The sequence below is a fragment of the Mesocricetus auratus genome, unplaced genomic scaffold (genome assembly GCF_017639785.1).
Source record: "Mesocricetus auratus isolate SY011 unplaced genomic scaffold, BCM_Maur_2.0 Super-Scaffold_100003, whole genome shotgun sequence".
Lineage (NCBI taxonomy): Eukaryota > Metazoa > Chordata > Mammalia > Rodentia > Cricetidae > Mesocricetus > Mesocricetus auratus.
This window is the reverse complement of record NW_024429188.1, coordinates 417,067-443,494: the sequence shown is the minus strand read 5'-3', so window position 1 is coordinate 443,494 and position 26,428 is coordinate 417,067. Positions and strand designations below refer to the sequence as shown.

Below are 26,428 nucleotides of genomic sequence, written 5' to 3'. Positions count from 1 at the left end.
ATGCACAGTGTGAAGGAGACTTCTCTTGCAATAGAAATTGTTGTGGGTGACAATTTCCTAACCTTTGCTGAAATCCTTAATGATACTACTTCATCTTCAAAAGCCCAACAGGTAAGCATCAATCCTTTCACTGTGCTGCCTAGTCTTTATGTCAACTTGACACAGGTTAGGGTCATCTGAGAAGAGGGAAGCTCGATTGAGAAATTGCCTCCTTAAGATTGGCTTGTAGGCAAGCCTGTGGAACATTTTCTTGCTTTATGATTGATGTGGAAGGGGCTAACCTACTACAGGAGGTGCTATCCCTGGGCAGGTAGTCCTGAGTTGTATAAAAAAGCAGGCTGAGGAACTGTCTTAGTTAGGGTTTACTGTTGTTGTGAAGAGACACTATGACCACAGCAACTCTTACAAATGAAAACACTTCATTGAGGGGGTTCACTTACAGTTTCAGAGGTTTAGTCCATTATCATCATGAAGGCTAACATGACAGCGTACAGGCAGATGTGGTGCTGGAGCTGAGAGTCCTACATCTTGACTCAGAGGCAACAGGAAGTCCAGTGATTGTCTCACTAAAAGAAGCTTGAGAAAGAGACTTAAAAACCCACCCCCACAGTGACATACTTCCCCCAACAAGGTCACATCTCGGGCCCATTTTCTTTCAAACCACCACATTCTACTCCCTGGCCCTCAAAGGCCATATCATACAGCAAAAAAATGCATTCAGCCCAACTTCAAAAGTCTCCATAGTCTGTCGCAGTTTAAACAGTGTTTAGAAGTCCAAAGTCTCATCTCATCTGAATCACATGGAAATCTCTTAACTGTAATCCCTCTGTAAAAATCAAAATCAAAAAGCAGATCACACACTTCCAACATATAATGGCACAGGATATACATTACCATTCCAAAACACAGGGAAAGGAACATAATGAGGAAATTCTGGACCAAAGCAAGACTGAAAATGAGCTGGGAAAACTCCAAACTCTGCATCTCCATGTCTGATGTTGAAAGACCCCAACCGGGGGACTTCCACGGGAGGGAGACCCGAACCCAAGGAACACCAAGACCACGACCTTGGATGCAAACAGCAAGAGGCTTTATTGATAATACACGGGTACCCGGGGCGTCTCAGTCTCGGGAACTGAGAGCCCCGAGCTGGGGACTCGGGGGTTCTTTTATAGCAAAAAGCGCAATACAGAAGCGAGAAGCCTAGTTACGGGACCCTGATTGGGCAATTTAAATGAGGCGGGGGCTCAGAACGAGGGCAATTAAGGTTTCTCTCAGAACTCAAGTCTCGGCCTTGGCCCTATCTGAGGAACAATAGGTCTCTGTGCTTGCCCAATCTTGCTGGGCTGGCTATAGACACCTGTGTCCCTGGGCAGAGTTCCCTTCTGATAAAAAAATGACTATTCAGCTGTGGGGGAAACGGAATTTTCCATGAGCCTCAGCTTGCCTGTGTGGGCCGGGGTCTTTCAATGTCAAAACACCCTCCATGTCTCTAACTTCATTCAGCTCCGTTGACTGCAACACACATCTTTCTCTTCAGCTGGTTCTACTCCCTGTTAGTAGCTCTCCATGGCAGGTATCCCATGACTCTGGCATCTCCAACATCTTGGGTTCTCCAAGGCAATCCAGGCTTCAACTTAATGGCTTCACACAACAGCCTCTCTACTAGGCCTCCATTTAGAGACACCTTTGACATATGCCTGGCCTCAGCAACTGTCCTTAGGCAAGGAGACAACTTTTGTAAACTGTTTCTTCTATACTTACCTCTAAAGCCAAAACCATGTGGACAAAGCTTCCAAGTTCTGCTGCTTACTGGGGCTGGGACATGGGCCCCTTGTTCAATTACATCTTTATCATCTTTCTGTTTTCCTTTACTGCCTAAATTTGGCTGTCCTTGAACTTGATATTTAGACCAGGCTGTCCTAAAACTCAGAGATCTGACAACTTCTGCCTTCCCAGTGCAGGGATTAAAGGAGTGTACCACTACACCTGGCTCTAAACTTTTCTTTAATTCCTTTCCTCAAATTGGAAACTTAGCTAGATGGGATCTTGCCCTGAGGTCATCACTCCCTTTATTAAATTTCATAGTCTGTTTATCTTCTTGAACAGAATATTTAGCCTCCCCCCCCCCTTGAGGCAGCTGTCCTCAAAATGTGTGTTTTTTGCAATTTACCATGTTTAGCTTGCTCCTTTTCATCATAAAGCTTCATTGTAGTTATCACTAATATACACACAAGAGAGTCTATACTAGGTCATTTTGAGATTTCTTCTACCAAGGAAATTAATCCAAAATTCTTCACTTTAGCCTCAAACAGACTCTTCAGACAAGGGCAAAAGGTAGTCACTTTCCTCACCAAAATATCACAAGAATGATCTTTAGGCAGCATACTGAAGTTCTTCTCTGAAACCTCTTGAGTGAGCTCCCAACAGTTCAAATAATTCTTAGGACCTGTCTTCCATGCTTAAAGCATTGCATCGATTCCATAAACTAAAGTACCCAAGTCCAAATTTCTCCAAACAAACACATGGTCCAGCCTATCACCAATACCCCAGTCCCTGGTACCAACTTCTGTCTTAGGGTTTACTATTACTGTGAAGAGACACTTATAAATGAAACAATTACCTGGAGTGGCTCACTTACAGTTTCAGAGGTTCAGTCCATTATCATCCTGGACTTAAGGAGAGCATGGCGACATGCAGGCAGACATGTTGACTCAGAGGCAACAGGAAGTCCACTGAGTGTAATGCCGAGGGAAGCTTGAGGAAAAAAATACCTCAAAGCCTGCTCGCACAGTAACACACTTCCTCCAACAAGGCAATACCTCCAAATAGTGCCATCCCTTTGGGGCCCACTTTTTTTCAAACTTCCATAGCATTTCTTGAGAAACAAGTCAGTAAAGAGCATCTCTCTTTGGCTTCTGTATCAGCTCCTGCCTCTAGGTTCTTACCCTGATATCCTCAGTGATGGACTGTGACATGAGGCATGTGAGATGAAATAAATCCTTTCCTCCCCAAGCTGCTTTTGTTCATGGTCTTTTGTCACAGCAATAGAAACCCTAACTAAGACATTGGCCCATGTATTGTTGAGTAATTCAATAGCCTTTGAATCCTACTTGCCTACTGAGGAATAGTCTTTATAATTCTAATATCTTGTCATGCACCTGTGTCAATAAAACTGGCACAGTATGAAGCTCTTGGAAGCTTATCGGCCTGTTAGTTTCCTAACAAAATAGATGACCTCTAGAACCTCTTTCCTTGACTTGACACTGGTTAGTTAGTGTTCGTGCTCACATTTACTCTTCAAAGCAAGGTTGATCCTTCTATGGCCTGGAATTATTTTTTGCATCTTCAAGCAGCCTTTCAAAAACCTGGCCCTTTAGAGTCCAAGATAAAGGGAGTTTATTGTTCTTATTCAGGGTTTGGGAAATCAAATAATGAAGTTGAATAGTTCAGTTTTAAGCCAAAATCATATATGTAAATTTTCAGGATCTATCATAGGCAATTGTAAATCCTTTGTTTGGAAGGCTTCATTAGTACCTTTGCCTGTTCCAAGACATATTTTTGCACAGCCAGTACATTACATTCTCAGTAGAAGCTGCAGTGAAGGACTCAGACTCTTCTTATGTGGGCCATGCTCTTAATGAATACCTGCATTCCACTTGGAGGCCTCCATAATGATGGGTGCTAGGTTGAACTCAGCCAAAGCTTTGATCACCTTATCAGGGGTTATACTACTCTGTAACTTTAACTTTTGTGTAATGTTTAGCTAAAGCTTGGGTTGTCAGGAACAATCATTGTTATTTAGAACCTCTTGTAAATATTGCCAGCCTTTTTAAAGAATAGTCCATCGTGTTAAAAGAATAGCTACCTTCAGTCCCGTTCAACCCTCTTCCCCCTCCCCAGGCTCCTAATGAATTTGGGTTCACAGGAATAGCCTATGGCAAATAGGAAACTTTCCACAATTAGATCACTTAGCCCCTCCTTCTGTGACCCTTTCACACTGCTTTTCTTCACCTGCTATCCTGTCCTCAAGTGACCCTAAGGGCATTCTGTGACCTGGTTACTAGGAAATAACCCCTCACTCGTTGTCTTGCATTCTTCTGCTCCATCCCCTACCTCATTTCCCCTATATAAACTTGTACCAAATCTTCAATAAATGCAGCTTGATCCGCCATGTTGCCTTGCCGTTCATTTCTCTTGTCTCCTGTCCAGGTTTCTCTGGGCTAGACCTTCGTTGTGTCCTCCTGGCCAGGACATTGGGTAAAACCCAAACACCCTTTGGATCAATACTTGTCTACTTCAAGTCTTTCCCCTTCAACCTTCCTACAACTTCATGAGTCCAAAGAGAATGGACATTCATGAATCCTTTTGTTCAGGGATAATTTCTCATTTATACTGATCATATATATGTTCCATACTGGTTTCACTCTTTGGCAATAAATGGAACAGTAGAAAAATTAATAAATTCTTTTATGAGTTTTGATTATATTATCAAAGAAAGTAAATAATATGCATAGGACTCTGAGAGTTGGTGTAAAATATATCATATACATTTTGGCTTCACTCTCAGAAATATGGGCTGAGTATATAGCTCAATGGGTAGAGCACTTTCCAAGCATGTATGAGTTGCCACAAACTACCTTCCCAGTTTCTAGCACTTATTTTATTCACCTCCTCTGCTCAGAAGAGGTAATTCTAACTGCTGTTTAGGGAACTGGGGAACTGATTTATCTGGCTTCTTCAAACTGTGTAGAATTGTCAAGTGTGGCATTTATGCTAACTCTTCATCAAGCCTACCTAGGGAATGTCAAAAAGCAGTTCCATTTATGTGAGTTTGGGCATAGGAAGAAAAGAAAAACTCTGACTGCTGCCTGAATAGAGACAAAGCAACAAGAAAGGCAGGGAAAGTGTTAGGAAGAAGTGAAATTGGAACCCTTCAAGCAGAGGAAATGAAAAACAAAAATATATATCACTAAGTTTTTGTTCTTAAGTGTTTGGATTTAGAATCAGCTAAACATTACACAAAAGTTAAAATTTCCAGAGCAGTGTAACTTACCTTCTGGGCATTCAATAACCATACTTGACCTATACAAATGTAGATAGAGAGATTAAAAGAGATAATATTTTCTTCCTTACCCTCCGTGGTCATCTAGGTCTCAAGAGATGGAAGGACATTTATCAAACAGTTGTATAGTTTTGGCAAGTCACCTGTCCTCTTGTTTAGGGAGCCACTGAAATCATACCAGGTGGTCTCTAACCAGTGTACACTCTTCAAGGAGAGTCTACACAGAAGGAATTGCCTTTAATGCTTTCAAATGAAGCCGCAAGTCGAGCAAAGTGTTGAATTAATCTCCCCTCCCCCCACAAAAAACACTGATAAAATAAAGCTTAACAAGCCAGGTGCTCCTCCCAAGTCCAAGTAATAACTGAGAACAGGATTGTCAACTTATCTTGATAGAAAAAAATGGTTAATTTTGGTCATCTGTATGGTCTTAAACTCCCAAGAGAAAGGTATAACTAAAGATTAAAACGGTTGACATTTTTTAAAAACAGATCAAGGGCTCATACTTAATTCCAAATGAGATGTTTTTTAGACAGCTATTCCTTGATAATTATTTTCTTCTTGATAATAAAAATGTTGCCCAGATATAGGACATTACAACTTTGGCTCAATACTGCAGCACCAACCTACAACCCTGAGAAACAAGCCTACTATTGTTTTAGCCAAAAGAAGCAACAAATTGTTACTAAATATCTTCTCTCCCTTCCTCTCTAGATGCCATCTGAGAGGGACCCCGCACTGTGGTTTTAGCCACTCCACCAGCTATTAAAGTGCCTGAACGTAAATTCTGGGTTCATTACTCTCAACTCCAGCTTGGTTGATCAAGGGTGGGTGGGAGGCAACAACAAGAAAAAGCCCAATGAATAGATGCTCTTGTGAAACTCTCAAGAAAACCTACATACAGGTAATATTCTACAGACTGAGCAGATTATTTTTAGTGATAATATGCATATATGCATGCAATAACAATTAGTGAATAGAGAGACCATGCATTTGAAGGATAGCTGAGAGGGGTGTATGGCAGTGAGCATTTGGGAGGAAGAAAGAGAATGGAGAATTGTAATTATATTAATCTCAAAAATAAAATTTAAAAAGAATAAAAAAGGAGATATTCTAATGGACTTCCATTTGTGCATTTTAAAATGTCCTTTGTTCTGGCTTCTTCTGATCTCTGCTTAGGTCCTACAATGTTGAGCTATTATATTAATCCCTGCTGACTCCTGGCAGGTTGGAATCATTTCCTCTGCTCAAAGGACTCTAATTTCTCTTTTCCCTGACTTTTTATTTTGATAACAGAATTTTAAAGGAAAGGAGATGGGTCATGTGTAACAAGAAAAATATTAAAAGTAAAAAGATAAATTTAGGTTTGGTTTTGTTTATTTTGAGACAAGGTTTCTTTCTGTAGCCTGGAGTGCCGTGGAACTAACTATGAAGTTCATGCAGGCCTTGAATACTCTGTGAACCCCTGTCTCAGCCAGAAAGGCATGTACTATTACACTGTCTCAATTCCATTGATCTTTAAATCTTGTAATAGTCATTATTGACTCAATGCTCTGTCAGTTTTTCAGAATCATCAGGGTGTCAGCCCACTCCCTGGGTGTCAGTCCTGCCGTCTGTGCCATGGAGAAACTGTCCTGTCTTCTGGAACAAAAGAAGTGGTCTTACTATCCAGAACCAGAGAGGTAATGGTTCTCTGGCACTCAATATTATGCACATGTGCCTGTGGAGCTCTGGTGATACCACTAGAATCTTCATCTTACCAGTTTTTCTCAGTGTCAATTTTGTCTTTTTAGAATAACAGTGTTGAATAGGCCTATTGCCTATTTCCTGCTTTCAGGACTGCCAAGAGAACCAGCTCCCTGTAGGTCAGAGAAACTGGAGAGGAGGTGTGGAGTCCATGGAAGTACTACTACTACTACTACTACTACTACTATATGCACACACACACAGGACTTTATCTGAGAGGCAAAGCTTAATTCTTCATTTTATTTTTCTCTTTCTGCTGCTTGTTCTGTGATCTTTCCCTGTTGTTTTCTTTCTTCCCTGTTGTTCTCTTTCTTCCTGTCTTAGTTTTCTCTTATCCCTTTTATACCTTCTAAAACAAAAATTTCTATGCAAGAAAAGACTGCCTCACAACCACAAGTTAAATATTTTCCAAAAACAAATTAAGATCTTTACACAGGAAGAAATCACATTATAACCACAAGTTATATGTTTTTCTTAGACGGCCACAAGTAGTTAAACATTTTCCTTTGCATTAATTTTCCCACCATAACATTTTTATCCCAAAGTAATGATTCTTTTATGATTGATTAGTGAAGTTTTAAGCAGGTCAATTGTATTTTACCCAGTTCCTTTTGGACTGGCAGGCAGTTGTTTGCCGTTTCATTGTAACAGATTCCTATTCTATTCTACAAAACTTTAAACAAGTGGTTAGCTAATCATCTATTTTTCTTTACCAATAATAGGGTCATTTAATTTCCTTTCACAACTTTGTTTTTTAAGGTACATACCTAAACCTGTGATTAATTCTATAAGCTATATGACAAAGGAACTCAGGCATAACCTGGGTATAGGAACATGATTGTTTTCTTTAACCATCAGCCTGTTTTTCCACAGCCAGAATTCATGGATCTATAATGCATGGAATTTCCTTGCTCTAACTTTTTATCCTGAACAAATTTCATATCTAAAAAAGGGGAAGGTAGCTTCTAGCCTATTTTTGCCTTTTTTGAGGATCTCTTAGAGCAATTAACAGACTAACCTACGCCATTTCCCTAAATATTTCCACTAACTGTCTTAGTCACCTGTATTTTTTCTGCTGACTCAGAAAGTTCAATTAAATAACTGATTCAACTAAGTGTCATTGCTGTTATAAAAATCATCTTCACTATGATGTACAAGTAAATTTCCCATGGAGGCGTGGCATTTTTCCATGAAACAATCACACTATACTAGATACAGTGGAATCCTTCCACGTAGTAATCACACTATGCCAAATACAGTAAGAGCAAGCTAGAAGGAAGCACAGCAGAAGCAGGGGGCATTCTGGAAACAACCCATCCCCCAGGGGCTTTGCTTCTCCAGGGTTTAGCATTGCAATTTGGTGAATTGAACTCCATAAGCTCCACTGGTGACTGGAGCTCCTCTGACATGGCCATCAACACAGAACCCTGGAAATCTGACAGCCTTCCTTCATTTGATCTTTTCTTTGACCACTTCTTTTCTTGTTTGTTTGTTTGTTTGAGACAGGATTTCTCTGTGTGAAAGTCCTGGCTGTCCTCGAACTCACAGAGATCCATCAGCCTGCCTCTGCCTCCCATGTGCTAGGATTAAAGGTGTGTGCTACCACTGGCCATTTGTTGGATATACTAGTCACATTCCATATTAATCTGCATCTATTAGCAGCAAATTATAAACTGAACATGCCTATCATGACTCAGGGATTAGAAGACACTTCATCAATTGCTTTGGTTCTTTAGCAAAGCAGCACATTTTGATGGGAGCATCTAGCGGAGTAAGCCACTCATCTGATGGCTGGAAGACAAAAATAGGAAGAAACTAGCATCTTACAGTTCCCCTTGACTGACTGACTCTAGAGAGCAAAAGACTCCTCCCTCCCCATTATGTCTCACCCTTAAGGTTTCCACTGTTTTCCAATAGCATCAATCTTAGGCCAATTTTGTTGTTGTTGTTGTTGTTGTTGTTGTTGTTGTTAATAGTTTGGAGACATGGAGGATATTCCAGATCCAAACTATAACCTTCTGTCCTGACTCCCAAGTCCATGTCATTATACCTAAAGCATTGATTTATTCCTTGACTATCTCTAAAGGCTCAAAGCCTTCTCTGAGACTCCAGTCAAACTCAGCTGTGAGTTTCTTTATTAAATAACAATAATCACAAACAAATAAGTTAAAGCCTTCAAAAATAAAAGACAGAATATCTATATTGTGTAAAGAAAGCCAATACACATGTGTTACCAACCCTGGGCAGGTGGTCCTGAGTTGTGGAAGAAAGCATGCTGTGGCAGTTCGAAAGAAAATGACTCCCTAAGAGAATAGCACTATTAGGAAGTGTGGCTTTGTTGGAATAGGTGTGGCCTTGTTGGAGGAAGTATGTCACTGTGGAAGTGGGCTTTGAGGTCTTCTATATGCTCAAGATACTGCTCAGTCTCTTAGGCCACTTCCTGTTGCTGTGCAAGATGTAGAACTCCTAAATACCTCTGCAGCACCATGTCTGCCTGCACCCCACCATGATGACAATGGACTAAACCTCTGAAACTGTAAATCCCCACCTTAATTAACTGTTTTTCTTTATCTTTATAAGAGCTGCTGTGATCATGGTGTCTCTTCATAGCAATAGAAGCCCTAACTAAGACACAGACTGAGCAAGCTAGGAAGAATAACATACCATATGACCTGATAAACTTCCAGTATGCTAAATCTTTTAATGTTTCTCATAGTGTCATACTGGGAACTGAGCCTTTATAATACAGGTCCTTAAACAATAGCTAAGATCCAAACTACAGAATATTTCTCATTATTTCAGTAACTGTGTCTTTATAAAGTTGTCCAACCACATTTTTGGTATACTTGATAGAATATGTTTTTAATATAATGTGTATATTCTAAATATCCATATTTGTATCCCTTTTATTTAACAACAATCTTTTTCAATTTACTTCTTTCTTTCCTATTTTGCCACAATCAGTAAGAAAAATTGTCAGTGACCATAAAGATGACTCCACTCCATCTTGGCTCAAGGGCAGAGAGTTCAAAACTGTCCTCAGTAAGTCATAAGAACTAAAGGTCAAAGGCGTAGGTAGCTACCTTAGGATGTTCAATCTTGGCCTTGTGTGTCTTATCTAAATAACAAAAGACCTGGCCTGAGGTATGGTTACTCCTGACCCTCAAGGACAACAAGAAGTTGAAGGTGTAGTTACTGAATCCTTGGAAGAAAAATCTGTTCTGTACACATGATACCATGTTCCCCTTTTTGGTTAAGGTATATAATATTGCCCTCCTGACATCTATTCTGTCTCCCTCTTTTCCTTTACCTCCTTTAGCTGGCCTTTTTCTAGTCTACACTCTCCCTTTCAGGTATGAAATTCCTCAGATAATGGAGGGGAGGTGATTATCATCAAAATATATTACATTCATGTAAAAACTCACAACAACAACAAAAATTTTAAAAACTCACAACAAAGCCCATTATAAAGACTAATTAATAAACAGTAATAGTAATGTTAAAAGAGTTTTCTCAAATAAATATCAAAGTTCATTTTATTTTATATTCAATATATTCAATATAACAGAGTTCAGTTGTCTATCATTTTGTCAAGGATCATTTTCTATAATTCCAATATCATGTTCTTCACTTTTTTTGTGGTTTTTACGAGACAGGGTTTCTCTTTATTGTTTTGGAGACTGTCGGTCCAGCCCAGCCTCGAACTCACAGAGATCCGCCTGCCTCTGCCTCCGAGTGCTGGGATTAAAGGCGTGCGCCAACACCGCCCAGCTGTTCTTCACTTTTTCTGTGAGATTGCATGAAAATCACCTTTAAGCTGCAATTTTATTTATTTATTTATATACTTTTTGGTTTTTCGAGACAGGGTTTCTCTGTGTAGCTTTGGAACCTGTACTGGAATTCGCTTTGTAGACCAGGTTGTCTTTGAACTCACAGAGATCCATTTGACATTGTCTCACAAAGTGATGGGATCAAAGGCCTGTACTACCATGGCCAGCTTCACCTGCAGCCGTGAGTTTGAGACCAGCCTGGTCTACAAGAGCTAGTTCCAGAACAACCTCCAAAGCCACAGAGAAACCTTGTCTCAAAAACGAAAAAAAAAACAACCAACCAACCAAACAAACAAACAAAAAAGACCTACAGACTTGTTCTACCAAGAATTTCAAAAATCCTTCAGACATTTTTCAAATTCCAAAACTTCATATTTTTAGTGTGTATCCAAGCTTGTTACTGGAAATCCTAGTACCAAACATTTATCAAATCTAAAATACACCACAATGTGGGATATATGACATACGATTTATTAAAGCTTGCCTGAGTGTTCAGAATGCAAAGCTATCCACAAGCCATAGAGCCAGTCCGTGGTAATACATAACTTTAATCCCAGCAGCCATACTAGCAAACCATAAAGCCAGGGAATGGTGGCATGTACCTTTAATCCCAAGACTCAGGAGACAGGCAGACAGATCTCTCTGAGTTTAACGCCACTGTGGCCTACACAAGAGTGAAGAGTAACAGAGCTCATGCCTTTGATCTCAGTACTTGGGATCACACACCTTTAATCTCAGTACTAGGAAGGTGTAAAAGGAAGAAGCAAAGGGTCTCACATGGAGATTTAGTTTCCAGACAAGAAGAACTATTGTCTCTAAGGATTTGTAGAAGGAGCATGGTACTCTGAGGTTTCCTGGGGCCAGGAACACACTTTGAGTCGGAGGAAGAGGTAATGACTTGCTGCTTTGCTTATCCGACCATCAGCTTGAACCCCAATATCTGTCTCTGGGTCTTTATTATTCATGTTACACACACCATAATGCTCTATTTATGATGTCATCATTACCATGATTGTACATCAACAGGCTACAAAAATTGAAGAAAACTATAAGCCTATATATTTAATAGTTATGGCTGGAAACACTACTATATATTAGAAAAATAAATTCAACAACAATTTTAAAATGCTATGCACAGCGATCAAGAGGGATTTATATGACAGTTGTAAACAGGGTTCCATACGCATAATTGTTTACATGTAAAAGAATAAAGTATAAAATAATATTGAAAAACCTCAACACATCCCCCCTTTTTTGAGACTCAGAAGGTCACCTCAGTGGAAAATTCCCCAAGGTCCCTTCCCCTAGGCAGGGAACAAGGTCTGATTAGAAAGAACATCGGGTCCAGAGTGCTAACGAAGGAAACCGACAGGCTGTAGAGATAAGTGTACATCTGACCTTGTGGTTTCTCCAGGGAGGATGAGTTATGTCCGCGCTTCTGACAATCCCCTATTGCTTGCCCAGATCTGCACCTGCAGTAGCTCCACTTCTGACAACCCCCCTATTACTTTGCTTGCCAAAAGTATGTATATAAAAAGAAAACTGTCCTAGGGCCTGGCACATTCAGTTAGCTAAGCTGCTGAATAGCCCACAGACGCCTGTGTAAACAATAAACCTCTTGCGGTTTGCATCCAACTGTCTGGTTATTGAGCTCGGGACGTCACCAGGGTATTCAGCCTGAAGCCTGATTACCTCAGGTCTTTCAATATGATCATATAACATCAAAATTATGATAAAATTTAACACACTTCCAAGACCAAAACTTTCAAAAAAATTGTACTATATAATAAAGGCACTACATGACAAATGGAGCTATCATCAACACATTGAAAGCCACATATGAGAAAACTACAGCTAAAATCATACCCAACAGGTAGAAGCTCAAGGCATTTCCTCTAAGATCCAGAACAATGCAATGCTATCCACATTTACCACATATTTTCAATACAATATTGAAGGTCCTGATTGAAACAAGTAAGCAGAAGAAAGATATAAAAAATATCCTAATGAGAAATGATGAAGTAAAACACGACTTTTTGCTGACAACATGATCTTATATAGAAAACCTTAAGGATTTCATCAAAACTGCTAGAACTAATAATTACAGTAAAGTAGCACAATACAAACTCAACACTAAAAAATGAGTAGTGTTTCTATACTATATAATAATAAAATGTCTGAAAAAGTATCAAGACAACAATCTCATTTGTAAGAGTTTCACAAATATTTAAAATATATATAACCACAGAGAGGAAATAGTTATACATTGAAAACTATATAAAATGTTCATAAAGTTGAAGGAAACAAAGGTACTGTTAAAATATACGTATTTTCCAATATAAGTCAATGGAATCACTATCGACCTATCAATGCTATTTTTCATAGACAAAAAAGTATTCTAACGTTCCAGAAAATCACAAACATGCTGAATATCAAATAAAGTCATGAACAAAACCAACAAAGCTGAAAACATCAATCCCACTACCGTATTTTAAGCTGTAGCACAAAGCAAGAGTAATTAAACATTGTGACAGTAGCATGCAAAATGACTCACCAACAAATGGATCAGAAAAGTGAGCATATGTAGTTATGTTGTTTTAGCAAGGATGCCAAAAATGCAAAATGAGGAGACTGCTTATCCATATGCACAATAATATTGAGCCATTATCTAATACTATATACTAAAACAATTTTCACATGGATTAAAGATAAACTTAAAACATGACACTGTAAATCTACTAGGCCCTGCCCTGTATGAAATGACAGACTATGGACACCCCCATGGAGGGTTGGGGGAAGGGCACCGGAGGAGGGGAGGGAAAGGGAGAGGGACCTGGAACTGACTTGTGAAGCAACCTTGTTTCTAATCTAAATTTAAACTTAAAAATAAATAATAAAAAAATTATAATTAAAAAAAGAAATAACAACAAAAAAGATAAACTTAAAACATGACACTGTAAATCTACTAAGAGAAAACATTTGGAAAGTTACATATTTGTCTGAGTAATGATTTTCTTAGATTCTACTCGCAATAATAAAAATATGCAAATATAATCACATTAGCTAAAACTGCTTCTGTACAGCAAAATAAACTGATCAAGAGAGCTAAGAAAAAATTGTAAGGCAAGCATCTGATAATGGATGAATATTCAAAATACATCAGGAACTCGACTTTACAGAAAGAGATCAAATGAACCAATTAAAAAGTGGGCAAAGGATATGAATAGACACTTCTCCCAAGAAGATACACAAATGACCAACAAATATTTGTAAAAGATGTCCACTATCACTAAACAATAGAGAAATGCAAATATAAAAGGAAGTGCAATTTCATATATTTTAGAAAACAAACAGAAACCATATACATAAATAAAATATCAATACAGTAAAAAAAATGCTCAAAGAACTACAAGACAAAAATAATCTTCAAAAATATCATTGAGTTTGTTTGGGCCTGGCCATCAATTTTCTGGGCATGAGGCCTGCCCTTAAGTGTGGTTTGTGTACCACTGAAAGAAGAAAACAATTTTTCCTTTGAGAATGGCTGACACTTGAATATAGCTTCTGGGTTAAGAATGGAGCTTACGCCCACTTCCCCTCTTAGCTCCTGGCCCATCTGTCTTGGACATATGGAGGCCACAGTCTATGTGAGTTCATATGTACATCATTCCTGCTGTGTTGGGAAGGCATTGTTTCCTTGATGTCTCCCATCCCCATAGATTCTTTGACAATCCTTCTGTCTCCTTTTCCACAGAATTCCCTGACCACTATGGGGAGGGATTTGGTGCAGACACTCTATTTAAGACTGAGTGTTCCAAGGTCTCTCATTCTTAGAATTCAGTTGTAGATCTCTGTATTAGTTCTTGTTTAAACTTCTCTGCTAATGGCTGAGTGAGATACTGATCTGTGGGTATAGCAGAATATCATCAGGATTCATTTTATTGTTGTGTTCCTTTTTAGAAGAGCAATAGTATTGGATTTTCTCCTGGATGCATGGTCTGTCTCATGTTCTAGGCCATCTAAGCAATGTTGGGCATGGGTTCCATCTCATAGAGTAAGATTTAAATCCAATTAGAGAGTGGTTGGTTACTTCTTCGTTAGTCCCATTATTGCACTGTATGAACTTCATATCATGCAGGCATGTCACCATTGTTGATCACAAGGTTGTTTGCTAGGTTAATGTTTACCTTTCTCCTTTGGTAGCATGCAGAGTTCCTTTCAGTACAATGAACACTAGTCAGTAAGCATGAAGACTCTAGATAGGCACCAACATGATTTGCTCATGTTCAATGAGATATGTAGATGCAGTCTTCAAGAACAGAGTCATGGGAGGATTAAAAGGAGAGGGGAGAGGGCAGAGGTGGGTAAGGAGGGAATATAAGGAGTGAAAGATAACAGTAAGGGCCATTTTAGGGGTCTTACTACAATAGAAGCTTCGTAAAATATTTACACATATGAAAGAAATCTAAATTGAATCACCAAATAATGGAGGAAACAAATACCCAACAATACATCTCTAGCCACCAAGTGAAACCTACAGTGCCAGAAATGGGTTATAGCTAATTGAATTGTTGGACAAAGGGACCCCATTAAAACTCCCAACAACTCAAGCTACTGTTTGCCCTCCATAGACAGGTGGATCACTTGAAGGGATAAGAAGTCTTTAGATTTCATAAAGACCATTCCTGATGAAGTATTGCTAATATCACAATTAATGACAAAAGACTGACTACTTCCCCCTTCAGGTCAAAAAGAAAACAAAAAGATGTCTGTTCTTGCCTTTTCAATATGGTACTAGTAGAACAAATAATATGACAAATGGGTAGTCAAATGCAAAAATAATGAAGTTAGGATGTTACCTCCCCAGCATGTGACAATGAACTCAAAATGTATTAAAGACTTAAATGTAAGGGCTTGAGACAATAAAATTCTTACAAACAGGTAAGTGTAAATATACGTTGCTGGGAGCCATGTTGGCATAAAAACAGGATGTAACAATTGATGTTCAAAGTGTCACCCCACCAGAAAATAATTTATGATGGAGGGAACCTCTGTTTTTTGCAAAGCCTGCAAAATATACAAAATCCAGAATATCTGTTGTTTCTGTCTGTAATTTTACACATGTGCTAAATTGCTTTATTTCCCCAGAAGTCCTGGGGAATCCCTCACAGCGTATATTCAGTGTATGTGCATTGAACGAATACATTCCTCATCTACTAGGCATTTTATTCTGTGGATTGTTAAGAAAGTGACTTCTCCTTAACTGTATTGTCTAATTGATATTAATAATGTTAACATATACAGAGTTATGATGAATAAACTAAATAAAACATGCTGCCCAAATCAGGGATTATACATTCCCATTAAGAACTGTCTTGTAGCACAGCTTAAGAAAATACCTGTATTTTTCCCACCTGCCAACATAATGATATACTATTGGCTGATATAAAACTTCGAAATAGCCCCAGATCAGATCAGGTTCTTATCTAATTGGGTTTTAAGATAAACTTTTCACACACACACACACACACACACACACACACACACACACACACACACACACACAAATCCTATTTACAAGGACATGTAGGCCGCAGTCTGATTTGTTGAGCCAAGGTAAATAGTGCAAAGCAACTTAAGTGCTGTGCCAGAGGACAGTGATTAACTCTCTGTACAAATTCTAACCTCAGTTTTATGGCCTTTGTTCAGACTCAGAAAAAGATTCCCTAACTGGCCATGGCTAGCTACAAAATATAAACTAACTTCATAGCCCTGAAAAAGAGTTACAAGTCTCCCTTCTTGTCAAGGGTTACATGCAGGACAGAAAAATATATCGTAAGATTTAAAATGCTTTTAATGTTACCACGCCTTGGAAAATGCTAAGGAAGCTTATCTGCCATGCCTCTATACCCCTTGCCCTGCAGCTCCCATTGCAAAGGGTCACTCAGCTCAGCTGCAGTCTCTCTAAGGATACATTGCTCTTTGTAAACAGTCTCCAGTCCGAGGAAGTCCAGCCTTTATGACAACTCATCATAAAATATTTAAGATGTTTATACACTTAATAGTATAGGATACAGCACACAATTTCCTTATTTCTTTTAGTCTCCTTAGTAGTTTAGTTTTATAAGGCTACCTCTACAGATAAATAACAAAAAGACTTTTCCTTTTGCAGCTGCAGGTAGCAGCAGCCCACTAATTAGGGAGTTAACTGAAAGAAAATGCTTCTTCCTTGCTATTGTGACAATTAATTTGGATTTATTGCTTAAGAACTGCCTAGAGGACTCTATTTCTTATCGTGTACTTGAGAAATGGAATGTGGCATTCAGATGTAATGCCTGAAAGATTTTGTGGGTCTTTATAAGCTGTGAAGAACAAAGAGAGCTGGAAGAAACTGGCACAATTGAACATAGGAGAATAGAGAGTGTTGCTGTTCAAGAAAAGCATATGCATGTTTCCTTTTTTCCCCTGAAATCTCTCGGATAAACTCCTAAGTTCTTAATGGTGTGGAGATTTTCTCTGCACCCTGCTTGCAGCTCAGAAGCTGGTTCTTTTGGTGTAGTACTCCATTATCCTGGATTGGCATTGTATATTCAGATATGACCGCAATAAAGTAAATAACAAATGAGAGACTATATTTATTGTATTTTGTCAAAATGAAGCCTTTATGTTTCAAAGCACACGATAAAGAAACTGAAAGAACAAAGCACACAATAAGATAAAATATTTCTTTTTCATGTATCTGATATTTATATTTAGAAATTTTACAACTTAACAACAAAAGGCAACCTAACAAAAATAGGGAAATTATTTGAATATACAGTTATCTAAAGAACAATTAATAAAGTGCCTGAAAAAGTGTTTGACATCACAAGGAAATGTACAATGAGGCAATATATCGCACAGAGTAGAATAGCAATGATGAAAAATCATCAGATAGCAGTTGTTGAGGGCTTGGAGAAAATGCAACTATTTGTGAATATTAAATCTCACAATCATTTTGGAAACCACTAGTGATTCCTCAAATAATTAAGAACAGAACTACCACATGTCCAAACAATCCTTCCCTTAATATAAATCAGAGAGAAATAAAAATATATCTAAATAATTCAATGCAATCCCCATAAAAATCCCAGCACAATTCTTCACAGACCTTGAAAGAACAATTGTCAACTTTATATGGAAAAACAAAAGACCCAGGATATCCAAAACAACCCTGTTCAAGCTCAGCATCACTGACTTCAAGCTCTATTATAGAGCTCTAGTCCTGAAAACAGCTTGGTATTGGCACAAAAATAGAGAGGTAGACCAACGGAATTGAATTGAACACCCTGATATTATCCCACACACATACAAACACATGATCTTTGACAAAGAAGCTAAAAATATACAATGGAAAAGTATCTTCAAGAAATGGTGCTGTCATAACTGGAAGCTGGCATGTAGAAGAATGCGGATCGATTCATGTTTATTGGCATGCACAAAACTTAAATCCAAATGGACCAAAGACCTCAACATAAATCCAGCCACACTGAACCTCATAGAAGAGAAAGTGAGAGGTACCCTTGAACGAATTGGTACAGAAGACCACTTCCTGAACATAACACCAGTAACACAGACAGTGAGATCAAAAATTAATAAACGGGACCTCCTGAAACTGAGAAGCTTCTGTAAGGCAAAGGACACAGTCAACAAGGCAAAAAGGCAGCCCTCAGAATGGCAAAACATAATCACAACCCCACATATGGCAGAGGACTTATCTCCAAAATTTACAAAGAACTCAAGAAGCAAGTCTCCAAAACACCAAAGGATCCAATTAAAAAGTGGGCTGCAGAACTAAATAGAGAATTCTCAATAGAGGATTCTAAAATGGCTGAGAGACACTTGAGAAAGTGCTCAACATCCTTAGTCATTAGGGAAATGGAAATCAAAACAACTCTGAGGTAGCATCTCACTCCTGTCAGAATGGCTAAAATCAAAACACCAATAACAGTTTATGAGGGAAAGGATGTGGAAAAAGGAGAACACATCCACTGCTCGTGGGAGTGTCAACTCCCATACAGCCACTTTGGAAATCAGTATGGAGATTCCTCAGGAAAATGGGAATCAGTCTACCACAAGAACCAGCAATTCCACCCTTAGGCATATACCCAAAAGATGCAAATTCATACAACAAGGATGTCTGTTCCACTATGTTCATAGCAGCATTATTTGTAATAGCCAGAACCTGGAAGCAACCTAGATGCCCCTCAACAGAAGAGTGGACAGAAGAAATGTGGTACATTTACACAATGGAATACTACTCAGCGGAAAAAAAAAAACAACGGAATCTTGAAATTTGCAGGCAAATGGATGGAACTAGAAGAAACCATCCTGAGTGAGGTAACCCAGTCACAAAAAGACAAACATGGTATGTACTCACTCATATATGGATTTTAGACATGAATCAGCGGAGTGCCAGCCTACAATCCCACTGCCAGAGTCTGGGAAACAGGGAGGACACTAAGAGAGATCTATGCATGGTACCCCCAGTTAAGGGGAATGAGACAAGATATCCTGAGCAGATTGGGAACATGGGGGGATGTGCTGCGCCCTGTTGCGCAGCCTGTGTCCGAGAATGTGCGGAGGGTATTGGGATTGATGACACAGAGACCAGTCGGTGGTGCAAAGAAAGCTTCAAGAAGGCCCTCTTTTTATTCTTACCCTGGCTGCTTATATGCCATGACGCCAGGTGTGGTGGTGGGGGTCAGGAAGAGGCGGTTAGTCATTGGAAAAGGTCAAGGTCAGGGTGTTCCCGTGGGTGAGCCCTTATCAGGAACTTATTGCTCCAGTAAACATTTCTTACAGGCACCATATTATTTTTAGTAAACATGTTTTTAGTAAATATGTCTTCTCTGTGGTCGGTTACAGCTGCCTGCTCCCAGGCTGATGGGAACGTGGGACTCAGGCCAAGGTGTGTTGTTCCCACAGGGATGGGAGAGGGAGCTGGGAAAGAGAGAGTGGGAGATGGCAGGAGAGGAAGACATGGGGGATCAGAAAGTTTGAGTGGGGGGAAGAATAGAGGAGAGCAGGATGAGAGATACCATACTAGATGGAGTCATTATAGGTTTGAGGAGAGATCTGGCACTAGTGAGATTTCCAGGGATCTACAAGGATGACACCAACCGGCAAACTAAGCAATTATGGAGAGGCTATCTTAAATGCCCTTCCCTGATAATGGGTTTGACAACTACCTGATATGCCATCCTAGAACCATCATCCAGTGGCTGATGAAAGCAGAGGCACACACCCACAGCTAAACACTGAGCTGAACTCCTGGAACCCAGTGGCAGAGTGGGAGGAGTAATGAGCAAAAAGGTCAAGACCAGGCTGGTGAAACCCACAGAAACAGATGACCTGAACAAGTGGGAGATCTTGAACCCCAGACTGATGGCTGAGAGGCCAGTGTGGGACTGATCTAGACCCTCTGAATGTGGGTGTCAGTGAGGATGCCTAGGCAATCTATGGGGCCTTGGGTACTAGATCAGTATTGATCCCTGGCATACAAATGAACTTTGGGTGCCCATCCCACATTGGGGAATGCTCTCTCAGCTTGGACACATGGGGGAGGGCCTAGGCCCTGCCCTGGATGAAATGACAGACTCTGGAGATGCCCCATGGAGGGCCTCACCCTCCCTGGGGAGTGGAGTGGGGATTGGGTGGGGAGCTGGAGAGATTGGGGGGGGCGGGAAAGGAGGAGAGGGAGGGGGAGCTGGGATTGATATATGAAGAAAGTTTGTTTCTAATTTAAATTTTAAGAGAAAAAAAGTCTAAATAAAACATGCACAAAATGTACACAAATATATTCAGCATCATTCTTCATAATAGCTCAGTATAGAACAACACAAATATTCGTCAAAACCTAAATAAATGAAACTATGTTTTGTCTACTATATTAGTCATATTTTCATTACTATAACACAAATCAAATTAAAAAGAATATATAGTTTTGGAGGTTTCAACACACTATAAATTGACTCCACTGCTTTGTGCCCCTGATGGACCAATGTACCATTGTGTGTGTTTATAGGGGTGGAAGTCAATTTGTCCCATAGCTAGACATGAAATGAAGAAAAGGTACTGAATGTATATTATCTCCTTTGAGTGCATATGCCCAATGACACAATCTCTTACTTGATCTCACCTCTTAAGGATAGATTTCAGATTGATGGATTGTGGAATATTATGCTAAGCGACATATACCAGACACAGAAAGACAAAAAAGACCAAAAGATAGGGTCCAACTGCTAAGAAGGACACTGGATAATAGCCCCTGTCTTAGCTGGGGTTTATACTGTTTTGAAAAGGCAATGTGATCACAGCATGGTCTGTCCCATCACTGCAATACCTGAGTCTCTGGTGCCAACTTCTGTCTTACTTAGGGTTTCCATTGATGTAAAGGGACACCAAGTCCACTGCACCTCTTTTTTTCCCCTCGAGACAGGGTTTCTTTGTGGCTTTGGAGCCTGTCCTGGAACTAGCTCTTGTAGACCAGGCTGGTCTGAAATTCACCGAGATCCGCCTGCCCCTGCCTCAGACTCTTGCGTGCTGGGATTAAAAGCGTGTGCCACCACTGCCTGGCAACTCTTACAAAGGAAAACATTTAATTGAGGTGGCAGCTTATAGAGTTCAAAGGTTTAGTTCATTATCATTATGGCAGTAAGCATGATGGCCTTCAGGTAGACATAGTGCTGGAGAAGGAACTGAAAATTCTACATTAGGATCATCAAGCAGCAGACACTGGGCCTGACTTGATCATTTAAGACCTCAAAGCCTGACTCCAGCGACACATTTCGTTCAACAATGCAACACCTACTCCAAAAGGCCATACCTCTTAATAATATTAGCCTATGGAGATCATTTTCTTTTAAACTACTACATTCCTCTCCCTGGCTCCCACAGGCTTGTAGTCATATCATAATGCAGAAATGCATTAAGTCCAACTTTAGAAGTCCCCATAGTCTATAACAGTCTCAAACGTGTTTAAAAGCCCCAAGTTTAATGTCTCTTCTGAGATTCATGCAATCTCTTAACTGTAATTACCAATAAAATCAAAATCAAAAAGCAGATCACATTCTTCCAACATACAATGGCACAGAATATAGATTACTGTTCCAAAATGTAGGGAAGGGAACATAGTGAGGAAATAAGGAACCAAAACAATACTGAAAACCAGCTGGGTGAAACTCCAAACTCTGTATCTCCATGTCTAATATCAAAGCACTCTATAGATCTCCAACTCCTTTCAGCTTCGTTGACTGCAACCTACTTTTGGGGGCTGGTTCCACTCCCTGTTAGTAGTTCTCCTCAGCATGTATCCCACGACTTTTGCATCTTTAACACCTTGGGGTCTTCAAGGCAATCCAGGCTTCAACTTCACAGCTTCATACAATGGCCTATCCTGGTCTTCATTCAGGCACACCCCTGACAAATGCCTGCCCTCAGCTACTTTCCTTAGTCATGAAGGAAGATTCCAAAATGACTTTCTTGTATCCTTGACTCTAAAGCCAGAACCACATGACAGAAGCTGCCAAGTTCTTCTGCTTGCTGGGGCTGGAACATGGTCCCCTGGTTCATTTATATCTTCACAATCTTAAGGCGTTCAACTGTTTTCATTTTTTTTTTTGGTTTTTAGAGACAGGGTTTCTCCATGGCTTTGCAGGCTGTCCTGGAACTAGCTCTTGTAGACCAGGGTGGTCTTGAACTCACAGAGGTTTGACTGCGTCTGCCTCCCGAATGCTGGGATTAAAGACATGTGCCACCAGGCTCAACTGTTTTTCTAATCCATATTTCTTCAAATGAAAACATGGTCTGTCTTATCATCATGACTGGAAGCATGGTGGCATACAGGCAGTCATGGTGCTGGAGAGGTAGCACAGAGTTCTATGCCTGGATCTGCAGGCAGCACAAAGAGACAGAAAGAAACACTAGGATTGGCTTGAGCGTTTGCAACCTCAAAGCCTGCCCCCAGTGACTCACTTCCTCTAACAAAGCCACACCTACCCAACAAGACCACACCATGTATTAGTGCTAGTCTCTATAGGCCTATGGGGGTCATTTTCATCCAAACCACCACAGTTAGGATTTCAAGGATAATCTGAGATGTGAGCTTTAGCTTTTTTTTAAATTATAAATTGTTTGGCATATTACTCAGGTTTATTGCTAACAACCTCTTTTAAATTTAAATTTAAATTAGAAACAAGGTTGTTTCACATGTCAATTCCAGGTCCCTCTCTGTTTCCCTCCCCTCCTCCCGTGAGCTTTAGCTTTGATCTTAGAGAAAATGTGGCATACTTGCTGATTGCTGTCTATAAACACAGAATGAGCACAATCTTATGGTGCCATTGGCCATAGACATCAATAATAAACATTGATAGTAGGTTAATATCCTCTTATACCTTAAATGCTGAATCAAAATTATTACTCTTCTTTTACCACTTCGTAGTCATTTTATTGCCTTAAACCCAGTTGGGCTGTTAAAGTAAATATTTTGTGCTTCAGATACCATTCATATATATTAAATATTCATATTGTTGATAGAGCACTGGATCTGTTTATTTGCTTGTTGGCTGTTTGATTTTGCTATATTTTATAGTTTTAATGAATCAAATATCAGCTCAAAAACAGACTTGATGGTACACAATTTTATAAAAATATTAAATTGTTACTCTTGTATTTGTTAAAGAGAACTAGTCTTAACTCACAAATTATAAATTGTCTATTTTCCTCCTCAGAACTTAAGGTTATCTCATAAAGGTTTACATTCTGATAAATAAATTTCATTACGAGTTATTTTGGAACTATTCTTCCAAAACTCAGGTACTGAGAGAGAGCAACAGATCAATACAAAATCAAAATTGACACATTTGAATTGATACAATTGAATAAGCAATAATCATATACTAAGTAAAAACTTTAAAATATGCTATGTCCTTAGAAAGCACTAATAGGAAAAAAGAAAATGAAATAATTTTAATATTTTGCTCTGAGGCCTAGGAAATGAAAGATAGGACTGAAATTATGTTCTTTCTGTCAGTTTCAAGAAATTTACATAGTGTTCTAGCTGTAACCATGATTATTTTCCATAGAATAAAGAGGGAACGGGAGAAAACAAAAAGAGAAAACACATCCAAATGAAAGACGAGGAAAGATCAGTCAGTAAAAATTAGGTAGAGACTGTTGTTCTTTTGTAAAAGTTTAAAAGTTAGAAAAATTAGAAAGGCGAAAGCGGCCGGGCGGTGGTGGCGCATGCGTTTAATCCCAGCACTCGGGATAGAGGCAGGTGGATCTCTGTGAGTTTGAGGCCAGTCTGGTCTACAGAGTAAGTTCCAGGACAGCCTCCAAAACAATAGAGCAACCCTGTCTCAGAAAACAAAAACAAAAACAAAAAAAAAACCAAACAAAACAAAAAAGAAAGGCGCAAGGCGCAAGGTGGAAACCAGGTCAGGTGCAATGGAGCACAAGCCACAGTGAGTACACTGACCAGTTTATTACAGCAGCGTGAGAGAAAGGGGGGAGACAGACAAGAAGAGGGGTGTAGAGAGAAGAAGGGGTAAGAGAAGAGTGTGGAGAGTGCTAAGAGTTAAGAGAGAATACATGGCCCACAGGGGACAGGGGGGGTCTGTCTCTTAAAGGGGTCCTTTGCACCTGCCTGCAGACTAGTTCTCATGGAACTCTGGCCTGACAAGAGTGCTGCCTGAGTGCATTCTGCCAGGTGACAGGCCAGGCCAGCATAATGCCTGAACCTTTCAGAGACTAGGTCAAAACATCAGCCCACGTGCTAGCATACATCTCCGTTCAAAGTTTCTCCAATGAAAAGGAAGGCATATTCGTATACACAGAATAATTTCATGGGGGCATTAGTGGAGAGAAAAAGCAAATTCCTGAAAGACAGAAGGCAGACGGAAAGAACCCCTGAAAGGATATAAATTGAAGGAACCAAGAAGAGAGCAGGGTTCTGGCCCAATTTGACAATGGTTTTGCAAGGACATGTAGACAGAACTAATTAATCACCCGAACAATTTCTGAGAACAGAAGTTTAACACGGTGGATGAGGGTATACCACAGGAAAGGAACTCTTCTCTCCTGCCAGGAAGATTATCTCTGGGAAAGGGGAGGGGACTACGATTGCCTCACCAGCTGAAGGATGAATCCCAGGTGGCAGTGCAGCTGCCTCCACCAGAGGACAGCAGAAGGACCCACCAGCCCACCAGCGGCAGGACACCACCAGCGCTCCCATAGCCTGCCAGGACACCATTCAGGACAGTCTTGGCGGGCAGACAAGCGGGCAGGCCGGCGGTTCCTCTCTCTGGGCTCTGGCGAGCCCTGCCTAGTCTAGGCACTCTCGCCTTGGACTTTTAAGGGAGGCGGTTGTCTGATCCCCGCGTGCAGATTCCTGGACCCGCGCCACAAGACGCCCGGCAAAACTAGGTCCTAGGTGGGCAACAGGCAGGAGCTGTGTGGAAAGGGACCGGCCAAGGGGACAAACAGAGTAGCACTGGGCACGTGGCGCACACAGGGAGGAGGACCCGGGCTGCTGTAGGGGCCAGGCATAGATTCAGAAATGAGCACAGAGGAGCCAGGAGGTGAGTACCTGAAAGAAGCCAAGGTCCCCAGGCAGGGACACTCAGGGCACTGAGGTGAAAGTCAAGGTGGAGAGAGGAGAGGCTCTTTGCCACATTTCTCCAAAGAGTTTAATGCCTGGGGCCATGGGCTCAAGAGTGGCCAGTTCTGGTGAAGCTGAATTCCTAATCCTGCTGGTTATCCACCACCCCGCTGGGGCCCAGGGAAGCTAGGGGAGCACAGCACAGCAGCAGGTGCAAAGCCAGGTTTGTCCTCAGGCTTCTTGGGGACAGTTAGGGACCACCACAGGTGCTGAGGCTTCCGACCAGGAGAAGTTGGCCATTTGGCCCCTTAGCTAATGGTCTCTTTCTTTTTCCCCTCCTCAGCCATGGACCCAGGACCCAGCAACCTGAATTCCAGGAACCAAGGGATCGAAGGGCAATCCAACAGGCCCACTGAAGAACACCATGACTCTAACACCAACGAGGTTGCAGAACCCATCGCAGCAAACGCTGCACAGGAAAGACCCAAGAGCCGATCTTCATCCCCTGCCCAAAATAGCATCGTGGGCTGCAGAATTTCCCACCAGTGGAAAGAAGACGACGGGCGCATCACCCATTGGAAAGGAACCGTTCTGGATCAGATTGCTATAAACCCCTCTCTCTATCTGGTGAAATATGATGGTGTCGACTGTGTGTATGGATTGGAACTTAATAGAGACGAGAGGGTATTGTCCCTTAAACTTCTCTCTGACAAGGTAGACACATCCCAAGTCCCTGATCCTATCCTTGCTGAAACCATCATTGGCAAAGCAGTGGAACATCTGTTTGAGGGGGAGCATGGCTGTAAGGACGAATGGAGGGGGATGGTCCTGGCCCAGGCGCCTGTCTTAAAGTCGTGGTTTTATATTACCTATGAAAAAGACCCAATCTTATACATGTACCAGCTCCTGGATGATTTTAAAGAGGGTGACCTCCGTATTATACCAGAGATCAATGAGGGTCCTCCACCAGACTTGGACCTGGAACTTATGGATGGTCTGATAGGCAAACATGTGGAATATGCCAAAGAGGATGGCTCCAAAAGAGTGGGCATGGTGATTCACCAAGTTGAAGCCAGGCCCACTGTATATTTCATAAAATTTGAAGATGATTTCCACATTTATGTTTATGATCTGGTGAAAAAAATCTGA

At 40.5% G+C, this 26,428-nt stretch overlaps 1 protein-coding gene across 1 annotated transcript; it reads left to right on the top strand.

Moving 5' to 3' along the window:
• Positions 1-26,428, top strand: LOC121139905 (spindlin-2-like). The gene is made up of 5 exons (XM_040743935.1): positions 1-111; positions 12,103-12,160; positions 19,546-19,673; positions 23,763-23,832; positions 25,623-26,428. The coding sequence occupies exons 1-5, from the start codon at positions 1-3 to the stop codon at positions 26,426-26,428; spliced, it is 1,173 nt and encodes a 390-aa protein (XP_040599869.1).

Bases quoted from the DNA above. Each gene is read 5' to 3' on its own strand.
- LOC121139905 (XM_040743935.1), top strand. From the start codon at position 1: ATGCACAGTGTGAAGGAGACTTCTCTTGCAATAGAAATTGTTGTGGGT. The intron at 112-12,102 runs GTAAGCATCAAT...TTGCTTGCCCAG, and splicing joins CATCTTCAAAAGCCCAACAG to ATCTGCACCTGCAGTAGCTC. The intron at 23,833-25,622 runs GTAAAAATTAGG...TCCCCTCCTCAG, and splicing joins AGACGAGGAAAGATCAGTCA to CCATGGACCCAGGACCCAGC.